The 11,876-nt window shown below is 39.9% G+C and overlaps 1 protein-coding gene and 1 pseudogene across 1 annotated transcript; one reads left to right on the top strand and one right to left on the bottom strand.

Moving 5' to 3' along the window:
• LOC139568328 (zinc finger protein 665-like) overlaps positions 1 to 11,876 on the bottom strand; it is a 102,744-nt pseudogene that overhangs the window by 48,225 nt on the left and 42,643 nt on the right.
• On the top strand, positions 40 to 10,763 carry LOC139551980 (myosin heavy chain, fast skeletal muscle-like). Its single transcript, XM_071363312.1, has 20 exons — positions 40 to 124; positions 545 to 590; positions 724 to 951; positions 1,284 to 1,430; positions 1,669 to 1,825; positions 2,877 to 2,904; positions 3,164 to 3,272; positions 3,440 to 3,532; positions 3,708 to 3,768; positions 3,923 to 4,021; positions 4,357 to 4,460; positions 4,856 to 4,994; positions 6,761 to 6,879; positions 7,048 to 7,197; positions 7,293 to 7,463; positions 9,393 to 9,696; positions 9,954 to 10,018; positions 10,112 to 10,199; positions 10,316 to 10,433; positions 10,589 to 10,763. The coding sequence occupies exons 3-20, from the start codon at positions 736 to 738 to the stop codon at positions 10,761 to 10,763; spliced, it is 2,343 nt and encodes a 780-aa protein (XP_071219413.1). The 5' UTR covers positions 40 to 124; positions 545 to 590; positions 724 to 735.

Below are 11,876 nucleotides of genomic sequence, written 5' to 3' on the forward strand. Positions count from 1 at the left end.
TCATCCAATTCATTTCCTTTCCCAGAGTGGGACATAATTAACTTTTGCCTGGTTGGCACTTCCAACCAGATATAAGGAGGCTGAGGCCCCAGCATCCATGAGTCAGAAACCTTCTTCCTCTGTGGTAAGACCTCTCCACCTCCTTAGATTTGTAAATGTGTCTCATCTTTGCACTCAGTATCTGAGGCAGTAGCTAACTGCACTGTTTGAATTCATTTATTTTAGATTTTACAATATTAAATCAATTGGCATTAAAAAAATGTTGTTTTTATTATGTGTTTTACTTAAAATCTGTAACTTTCCTTTACAGTACAAAGTGGTGCTCCTGCACTTGAAAGGGTGTTCTAGAATGTAACAGGGTTTTCAGGGGTATTTATTTGAATTCCTAACAGAATGTGTGGATGTGTAGTAAATGAAAGTTACCAGTTGCACCTGTAGTTGAATTTGACATGTAATGATTGAGTTACATGTTTTCTAGCCCTTCCGGGTCTAAATGATAAGGCTTTAGACTTGTGGGTTTTCACAACACTCTCATGTTTCACAGGGTCCTCCAAGAAGTACACATTCATCTGTAGGAAGGGGAAAAGAAGGTGAGACATGGTTCCAGTCTTCACATAAAAAGTTATGAGAATATTCTGTGAGAGATATCGCTCACTTAACTCTGTTGACTGGGGAGGAAGCACCACAGAGTCAATCATGTTTCTTGTTTTATCTCTTTCCTAGTTATCCGTCACCATGAGTACGGACGCTGAGATGCAAATCTACGGCAAGGCTGCCATATACCTCCGTAAATCTGAGAAGGAGAGGATGGAGGCACAAGCCGCACCCTTTGATTCAAAGAACGCCTGCTATGTGGCAGACAAGGTGGAGCTGTACCTTAAGGGTTTAGTCACTGCCAGGGCCGACGGGAAGTGTACTGTGACAGTTACCAAACCTGACGGCAGTAAGGAGGTAAGTCTGATCTGAAAAGTATTCAAATTCAAGTTTGTACAATCACTCTAATTCTTGAAAAGTCAACTAAATGCAGAAACAAACATCCAATGTTTTTTATAAGCAGAATATAACCTTCAAAGACAATTTTTATTGCTGCTATTTAAAAATGACATAGAATTTCTCATGTTGACAAGTCAAGAATCACCAGTTATGTCAGTGGGTGATAACAAAGTAGTTGGATTAATGTGGATATGCATTTTTTAAATGATTAACCTTGTATTTAATGAGCAAAAAGCATTCAGTCATGTCCACTTTGATCTGCGTGTAATCTACATTTCTGACTGTTTCAGGAAGGAAAAGAGTTCAAAGATGCAGACATCTATGAGATGAACCCCCCTAAGTACGACAAGATTGAGGACATGGCCATGATGACCTACCTGAATGAAGCCTCTGTGTTGTATAACCTCAAAGAGCGTTATGCAGCATGGATGATCTATGTAAGAAACCTGCACATACAAACACACACATACATGAACATAATAAATTCACACATACATGAACATAATAAATACACACATACAGTACTACACATAAATGAAAGGTAGAAACCAAAACATACTGTATCAATACAGTAGACCCACATCAGTATACCAAAGTACACCCACATCCTCACATAAATCCAGGTAAAAGTCCATCTGACTTTACTAATACCCTAATTTAATCACTTTCATCCAGACCTACTCTGGGCTCTTCTGTGCCACGGTGAACCCCTACAAGTGGCTCCCCGTGTACGACGAAGAGGTTGTCAACGCCTACAGAGGGAAGAAGAGAGTGGAGGCTCCACCCCATATCTTCTCCGTCTCTGACAACGCCTTTCAGTTCATGATGATTGGTACGATATCTCATGGATGGATGGATGGATCAATCAATCACATTTATTTATAAAACCCTTTATACATAAGCAGATATCACAAAGTGCTTATACAGAAACCCAGCCTAAAACCCCAAACACCAAGCAATGCAGATGTAGAAGGAAAAACTATGAAAAAACTAGAGGGTAACCAGGCTCTGAGGGGTGGCCAATCCTCTTCTGGCTGTGCCGGGTGGAGATTATAAGAGTTTATGGCCATTAAGGCCAGATCGTTCTACAAGATGTTCAAACATTCTTAGATGACCAGCAGGCGTAATATAATTATCACAGTGGCTATAGAGGGTGCAACAGGTCAGCACCTCAGGAGTAAATGTCAGTTGGCTTTTCATAGCCGAGCATTCAGAGGTCGAGACAGCAGGTGCGGTAGAGAGTGAAAAGAGAGGGAGTGAGAGCGAGAGATAGGGAGAGTCAAAAAACAGCAGGTCCGGGACAAGGTAGCACATCCGGTGAACAGATCAGGGTTCCATAGCCACAGGCAGAACAGTTGAAACTGGAGCAGCAGCACAGCCAGGTGGACTAGGCACAGCCAGGAGTCATCAAGTCAGGTAGTTCTGAGGCATGGTCCTAGGGTTCTGGTCCTCAGAGACAGAGAGAGAGAATACTTAAGTTCACACAGGACACCAGTTAAGACAGGAGAATTTCACCGGATAGGACAGACTGATCCAAGCCCTAGTCTTCAGTAAAGACTTAAAGGTCGAGACCTAGTCTGTGTCTCTCACATGATTAGACAATCCATAAAACTGGAGCTATATGGATCTCCATAAGTGCATATGGATCTCAAAGTCCATAAGTGCTGATGGATGGATGGATGGATTAATGGATAGATCGTTGGGTGTTAAAATATGCTTTAGAGTTTTCTAGTCTAGGTTAGAACAGTTTGCTTGGGAATATCTGATTTCACTACCCTTGAATGGAAAATGTTCCAAGATGAAATGTGTGATGATGCTATGAACACAATAATGTCCTCACAATGTTGCTTGAGTATGATAAGCAATATGTTTTTTGGTTCCAGATAAGGAGAACCAGTCCGTCCTGATTACGTAAGTTGTTTACTAAAATGTCACTTGAGAAAGTGTTTCTTTTGTAATAAGTTAGGTCACTTGGTGTGATGAAATATATAACATTATGAATAGATTATGACATTAGGCTATGTGTAATAACGAGTCGATGAAAGGGAATATTTGTTAAGGATTTATTTATGTTAGAAAACAGGTATTTTTCTATGCTATTTCTTGGTGAAAGCCAATCTGACACTCAAACATGTACCTAAAACCCCTCTTTCTCTGTCATATAAACCAGTGGAGAATCCGGTGCAGGAAAGACTGTCAACACCAAGCGTGTCATCCAGTACTTTGCAACAATTGCAGTGTCTGGTGCCAAGAAGGAAGCAGACCCTAGCAAAATGCAGGTAGGTTGTACTTATGTTTGCTTTTTTAACACATTTCAGTTTTGTTTTCTGAGCAAACTTTTTTTCCAGCTGTGAATCATGTTTCAAGAAATTTGTTCAAGCAATCGAGCGAAAACAAACTTGAACACTTTTCCAGTTTCTGAGCAACTTGTGTTTGTCTCAATCAGGGGTCTCTTGAGGATCAGATCATTGCAGCTAACCCTCTGCTGGAGTCTTACGGTAATGCCAAGACAGTGAGGAACGACAACTCGTCTCGCTTTGTAAGTATAAAGGGCATACTGTGGAAGTTACCTTTTTTTGGAAAAATGTATTTCAGTAGTTCCCTATTGTTATATCAATAAATGTCCAACAAACTGTAACAGTTAAAGGGATCTTTCAAAATAAAATGTTAGATTAATTTGTTGGCCTATTTCTAACCCCCATGCTCTACTACAGGGTAAATTCATCAGGATTCACTTCCAAGCTGGTAAACTGGCTAAAGCTGACATTGAGACCTGTGAGTTGGTTTGATTGGTTCTACATTTTTTCCTAAATTCACAGATTCATTTTTGGAGATCATCAAATTTGATTTAATCTTATGTTTTTTCTGTCTGTCTCTCTGTCTCTCTTTCTTCTCTTTGTGTCACTCGCTCTCTCTCTTTCACCCTCAGACCTGCTGGAGAAGTCCAGAGTGTCCTTCCAGCTGCCCGATGAGAGAGGCTACCACATCTTCTTCCAGATGATGACAGGCCACAAACCTGAGATAGTTGGTACGACAAAGTAGAGATTCATGGGAAATTATTCCCACCCCCATCTATGGAATTTATTTAAAATATTTATAATCCACAATATGAAAACTATTAGAATGAGTACACCCAAGGTAACAAGGCATCTAGACATTTGTCAGGTCTTTGGGAAATATCTATGAAGTAATGCACTGTGATGCACGAGTCCACAAGTCTCAGTCTCCTCTTTTGATGCTATTTATTATATACTACATGTATCCTTGGGTCCATCTATTGAGTAAAGGAGGGAGAGATACTGTAAAGTAGGACAGCATAATTCTAAGAGATTTAACTGACAAGCTGTTCTCCGTTGTCCACAGAATTGGCGCTCCTCACCACCAACCCCTACGACTTCCCCATGTGCAGCCAGGGTCAGATCGCTGTGGCCAGCATCAATGACAATGAAGAGCTGGATGCGACAGATGTGAGTCAAACAAAGGGTTAACCAAACTCTAGATATGGAATGGGTAGGACCACCATACACACTAAATGCTCTGTGACTTAGTGGCAGCTGGGAATGTTCATGTATGTTTTTGTTTGATTCTAAATGCCTTGTGTTAGTTAAGCATGAACGTAAAGGAACTTTTCATGCCTTCACACTTCACCTTGAGGCACTTACATTTAAGACATCCACAAGAGAGCACCACTAAGTGCCATGTGGAACTGTGTAAAGCTCCTTTTGTGCTGCCATCTACTAATGTGTGCCAAGAGTCAAATCTATCCATCCCATTCATTCTGGAGTGAGCAGCACAGAACTGTAGTGTAACTGACAAAACTACAGTTCAGTTCATCACTGTTGTACTTTCTCTTTAATGCCAGGATGCCATTACAATCCTGGGCTTCACTAATGATGAGAAGCTTGGAATCTACAAGCTGACAGGAGCTGTAGTGCACCATGGCAACATGAAATTCAAGCAGAAGCAGCGTGAGGAGCAGGCTGAGCCAGACGGCACAGAGGGTGAGTCCCACTCATAGATATACAATATGTAGAACATTAGTTCCATTCCCCAACATAGAAAAAGAACACCAAAGACAGACAGTGCCACATGAAAGTGTAATGGAAATTCTCCACTAAGGACGCACACTCAATGCAAATTAATCCATCTTCATTAACAGTTAACTGGAGAGGTTCACAAACTCAATACAAGCTTGATGAAAACTCGGACATATATGGTTGCATGGGTTTTGTTTCAAAATGTATTACCAGGGTGGTAATTCCTTTAATTCTTGACGAAGGCTCTGATTCAATGCTTTAACCTTATCTTTATCAAATGATCCAAAAAGGGACCACTCTGAACATATCTCAGAATACGTTTTACACCACTTACGTATGTCTACGTGTGGGTGTGCAAGTTGCATTTATATATTTTTTTTACCGATTTCTCCGTTTTGTGATTGTTACTTCCAGCTTAACACGCCATCCCACACTCACACATCTCTCAAACCGGGGCTAAATCCCTGCTTAGTCAATTAGTCAATCACACAATACTCACATCCACTTAGTACTATTCTCAAACACACTCAGTAATCTCCCTTATTACTCCTTATGCATCTTCAACGATTCTCTTGTCGTTACCTCATATGCATACATATGTATCTTCAATGGTTCTCTTGCCGTTGCTTCCTATACATATCAAATAACATCTAGTGCACCCTGTTCCCAGTGGTTCTCATACCATGTAGACAGTTCTCACATAAATGCCTACAATAACACCTAGTGTTCAATAACACCATGCGTTTTTTAGTGGTTCTCAGACCACGTAGACACTTCTCATAAATGCCTACAGACAATTGTCAGTGGGGCTTTTCTTGGCCTCACTCAAGCCTTCTTCTCAGACTAACTCTAACCTTCTTCTCAGACTAACTCTAACCTTCTTCTCAGACTAACTCTAACCTTCTTCTCAGACTAGCTCTAACCTTCTTCTCAGACTAACTCTAACCTTCTTCTCAGACTAGCTCTAACCTTCTTCTCAGACTAACTCTAGCCTTCTTCTCAGACTAACTCTAGCCTTCTTCTCAGACTAACTCTAGCCTTCTTCTCAGACTAGCTCTAACCTTCTTCTCAGACTAACTCTAACCTTCTTCTCAGACTAACTCTAACCTTCTTCTCAGACTAGCTCTAGACTTCTTCTCAGACTAACTCTAACCTTCTTCTCAGACTAACTCTAACCTTCTTCTCAGACTAACTCTAACCTTCTTCTCAGACTAACTCTAGCCTTCTTCTCAGACTAGCTCTAACCTTCTTCTCAGACTAACTCTAACCTTCTTCTCAGACTAGCTCTAACCTTCTTCTCAGACTAGCTCTAGCCTTCTTCTCAGACTAGCTCTAACCTTCTTCTCAGACTAACTCTAGCCTTCTTCTAAGACCATGGTACCTTTCTTCATTTTTATGTATTATTGGTTTCATTATTTATTTTTATTCGTATACAAATTCATTACATTGACTTACTGAAATTCAGTAGATGTGTTGTCCTTCTAGGTTTTGTTGATGATGTGTTTCTCCCCAAGTGTGTCCCGCAGTCGCAGGTCCTTGCCCTCTTTTAGTGACACAGGAATTTCCCTTTACACCTTCCTAGGAATGCGCCACCAGTGTCCCCATGCAGACTCCCACAGCCGGACCACACCGAGAAGATCAATCATCCTGTTTGTTGACGCCAAATTTGAATGGAAATTCTCCATTACATCTTGTGTCTATAAAGCTGTTGTTGTTGGTTCTCTCTCCAGTGGCTGATAAAATTGCCTACCTGCTGGGCCTGAACTCAGCTGAGATGTTGAAGGCTCTGTGCTACCCCAGAGTGAAGGTCGGCAACGAGTATGTGACCAAGGGACAGACTGTGGCTCAGGTAAGACTGCAAAACACAGCATCTACCATTTTCTGAGCACCATAATTATCTTGGGGACGAGTGCATTGCTTTTTAAAAATAGTGATGTTGTTTATCCCAAGGTCTTATCACCTTATCATCAGACACGGTCAATAGCTAATGTATTAATTTGAGGTATTATCATTCCAGGTTAATAACTCAGTCAGTGCTCTGGCCAAGTCTATCTATGAGAGGATGTTCTTGTGGATGGTCATCCGTATCAACGAGATGTTGGACACCAAGAATCCAAGGCAGTTCTATATCGGTGTGCTCGACATTGCCGGGTTTGAGATCTTTGATGTGAGTATGACACCAGAACAAGACAATTAGTTGTGATTCAGATTGATTACAACCTTGTATGATGAAATGATCCCTTTTAAAAATTCAATCAACAGTACAACAGCATGGAGCAGCTGTGCATCAACTTCACCAATGAGAAACTGCAACAGTTTTTCAACCACACCATGTTCGTCCTGGAGCAAGAGGAGTACAAGAAGGAGGGAATCGTCTGGGCCTTCATTGACTTCGGCATGGACTTGGCTGCCTGCATTGAGCTTATTGAGAAGGTAAACTGTCTGTGAGGATTTTAATGGACCATAAAATCAACGATCATAGTGAGCCTTGTGTGAGATATTATCACAGTGGTACAACATATCTGACTGTTGAGAACTCATTATGTTTCCTATTATGTGTCCCTAAAGGAATGTAATCCGCAATAGAATGTTTACTAAAGGAAAGAATGTGATCCTAAATAGAAATATCACTAATTTGCAGTGGTGGAATAAGTAGTCAAATGGCATATTTGAGTAAAAGTAAAGATAACTTAAAAGTAAAAGTCAACCAGTAAAAGTCACCCAGTAAAATACTACTTGAGTAAAAGTATTTGGTTTTAAACGTACTTAAGTATCAAAAGTAAATGGAACTGCTAAAATGTACTTAAGTATCAAAAATTAAAAATATTAACCATTTCAAATTCCAGATATTAATCCACCTGTCGTGTCAGATTTTGAAAATATGCTTTACAGCGAAAGCAAACGAAGCGTTTGTGTGAGGACATCGATCAGTAGACAAAACATTACAAACAGCTAGCAGCAAAGTAGCTAGGTCACGAAAGTCAGAAAAGCAATAAAATTAATCGCTTACCTTTGATGATCTTCGGATGTTTGCACTCACGAGACTCCCAGTTACACAATAAATGTTCGTTTTGTTCGATTAAGATTATTTTTATATCCAAAAACCTCCATTTGGTTGGGGCGTTTTGTTGAGTAATCCACAGGCTCGTGCAGGTTATGACGGGCAGACGAAAATTCCAAATTAGTAAAGTTCGTAGACACATGTCAAACGTTTGTTATAATCAATCCTCAGGTTGTTTTTAACATAAATAATCGATAATATTTCAACCGGACGGTAAACTATTCAATACAAGAGAGAAAGAAAATGTCGAGCTACCACTTCCGCGCGCATTAACTAATTGAAGGACATCTGGCAGTCCACTGACGCGATTTGATAAATTTTCAGAATAAAAGCTTGAAACTATGTCTAAAGACTGGTCACACCCTGTGGAAGCCACAGGAAAAGGAACCTGGTTGATATCCCTTTAAATGGAGGAAAGGCAGGCAATGGAACAGGGATTTTTCAAAATAAGAGGCACTTCCTGGTTGGATTTCCTCAGGTTTTCGCCTGCAAAATCAGTTCTGCTATACTCACAGACAATATTTTGACAGTTTTGGAAACTTTAGAGTGTTTTCCATCCTAATCTGTCAATTATATGCATATTCTAGCATCTGGGCCTGAGAAATAGGCCGTTTACTTTGGGAACGCTATTTTTCCAAACATAAAAATACTGCCCCCTAGCTTCAATATTAACCATTTCAAATACCAGATATTAAGCAAACCAGACGACACAATTTTCTTTTCTTTTTTTATTGACGGATAGCCAGTGGCACACTCCAACACCCAGACATAATTTACAAACAAAGCATTTGTGTTTAGTGAGTCTGCCAGATCAGAGGCAGTAGGGATAACCAGAGATGTTCTCTTCATAAGTGTGTGAGTTGGACCATTTTCCTGTCAAAATGTAACGAGTACTTTTGGGTGTCAGGGAAAATGTGTGGAGTAAAAAGTACATTATTTTATTTAGGAATGCAGTGAAGTAAAAGTTGGCAAAAATATACATTTTAAATTCAACCTTTCATTTAACTAGGCAAGTCAGTTAAGAACAAATTCTTATGTACAGTGACAGTGGGCTAACTGCCTTGTTCAGGGGCAGAACAACAGATTTTTACCTTGTCAGCTCGGGATTTGATCCAGCAACCTTTCGATTACTGGTCCAACCTTCTAACCACTAGGCTACCTGCCGACCTCAAGTTGGCAAAAAAATAAATTGTATATAAAGTACAGATACCCCCAAAAACTGCTTAAGTAGTACTTTAAAGTGTTTTTACTTAAGTACTTTACACCACTGCTAATTTGATATACATCTTTTTTTCGTAAAGCCATTGGGCATATTCTCCATCCTTGAAGAGGAGTGCATGTTCCCCAAGTCTTCAGACACTACCTTCAAGGACAAGCTGTACGCCCAGCATCTTGGCAAAACAAAGGCGTTTGAGAAGCCCAAGCCTGCCAAAGGCAAGGCAGAGGCCCACTTCTCCCTGGTGCACTACGCCGGTACTGTGGACTACAACATCACTGGCTGGCTGGAGAAGAACAAGGATCCCCTGAATGACTCAGTTTGTCAGCTGTATGGGAAGTCCCCAGTCAAAATCTTGGCTGCCCTGTATCCCCCTCCCCCTCCTGAGGGTAAGACTAGCATCATGTCACAATATTTAACTAAATACTAGTTACAACTCAGACCCAAATGTTCTTTAGTCTTTCAATGTATCACAATTTCTCAAAGTTTATCACTGGGTTGATTTCATCATACACTCTGTTAATTTAATCATACAATAGGTGTTATTTTACATGATCTCATTGGCAGCATTTGCCTCTAGATAAGTGTGAAGTTAACCAGGAAATGTACTTTTCTAGTTATCTTTTACTTTTCCCCATTTTAACAGATAAAGCCAAGAAAGGAGGCAAGAAGAAGGGTGGTTCCATGCAGACAGTGTCCTCCCAGTTCAGGGTGAGCTTTTGAAATGTGTAGATTCAGTCCTTCAAAAGGTGCATTGATTATCATAAATGATTTCCGTGAAAATTGTTTGTAACCCCCTTACAGGAGAACTTACATAAGCTGATGACCAACTTGAGGAGCACTCATCCTCACTTTGTGCGCTGCCTGATCCCCAACGAGTCAAAGACTCCAGGTACAATAAATATTGAGTTAAATATGTCATCTTATCAGTACACTATCAGTGACTTTAACGATCCCAATCTATAACCTGTTTATGAGTATTAAAAGAGACTTGTTTTGTTTTACCAGGTCTGATGGAGAACTTCCTGGTTATCCACCAGCTCAGGTGTAATGGTGTACTGGAGGGGATCAGGATCTGCAGAAAGGGCTTCCCCAGCAGAATCATCTATGCTGACTTCAAGCAGAGGTATGTGCACACAAACACAAACACAACTCCACACAAACACAATCACAGAAAGATCTGCTCCAAGGGTTTTCCCAGCATCAGAAAAGTCTTACCTGTCATGTAATATAACCAACTTATTACAACTTGACATACTTTAAAACTGTCTTCTCATTCAGGTACAAAGTACTGAATGCCAGTGTCATCCCTGAGGGCCAGTTCATGGACAACAAGAAGGCTTCTGAGAAGCTGCTTGGGTCCATTGATGTGAATCACGAGGATTACAAGTTTGGACACACCAAGGTCAGTCAAACACCCCCAGTAAAAGATGACAACAAAACACAACTTGAATAATAATTTAAACCCATACCATACAAAATCTCTCCAGTTGATCTATCCATCCTTTTGTTCTTCTTTATTTCACTAATGGAAAAGGTGGAAAAACATTGTACTGCTTTTTCTTCAAAGTCATACATGACAAGTATAGACGAGAAACTAAACTCATTATCATTTGCATTTTGTTATAGTCGTATGGCTGCAGATATCTGTATCGGTGTACATTATTTATCTACAGTGCCTCCAGAAAGTATTCACACCCCTTGACTTTTTCTATATTTTGTCACGTGAAAAGTTGGGATTTAAATGGATTTAATTGTGATTTATTGTCAATGATCTACACAAAATGTTATAATGTCAAAGTGGAAGAAATATTCTAACATATATAAAAAACTATTATGAAAAATAAAACACTAATATATCTTGATTACATAAGTATTCAACCGTCTGAGCCAACACGTTAGACTTAATTTTGGCAGTGATTAGATCTGTGAGCCTTTCTGCGTAAGTCGAAGAGCTTTCCACACCTGGATTGTACAATATTTGAACATTATTCTTCAAAAATTCTTCAAGCTCTGTCAAGCTGGTTGTTGATCATTACTAGACAGCCATTTTCAAGTCTTGCCATAGATTTTCATGCCAATTTAAGTCAAAACTGTAACTTGGCCATTCACAAAGTGTAATCAATTAAAACAATTTTTTTTACCCATCTACCAATAGGTGCTTTTCTTTGCGAGGCATTGGAAAACCTCCCTGGTCTTTGTGGTTGAATCTGTGTTTGAAGTGCACTGCTTGACTAAGGGACCTTACAGATAATTGTATGTGTGGGGTACAAAGATGAGGTAGTCATTAAAAATCATGTTAAACACTATTACTGGACACAGAGGGAGTCCATGCAACTTATTACGTGACTTGTTAAGCACATTGTTACTCCTGAACCTATTTAGGGTTGCAATGAAAAAGGGGTTGAATACTTATGTGTTTAGAATGTCTTCAAACATAATTCCACTTTGACATTATGGGGTATTGTGTGTAGGCCAGTGACACAACATCTCAATGTAATCCATTTTAAATTCAGGCTGGAAAAAGTTGAGGGCTGTGAATATTTTCTGAAGGCTCTGTACAACAGTA

Source organism: Salvelinus alpinus, chromosome 2, assembly GCF_045679555.1.
Source record: "Salvelinus alpinus chromosome 2, SLU_Salpinus.1, whole genome shotgun sequence".
In the NCBI taxonomy this organism is placed as follows: domain Eukaryota; kingdom Metazoa; phylum Chordata; class Actinopteri; order Salmoniformes; family Salmonidae; genus Salvelinus; species Salvelinus alpinus.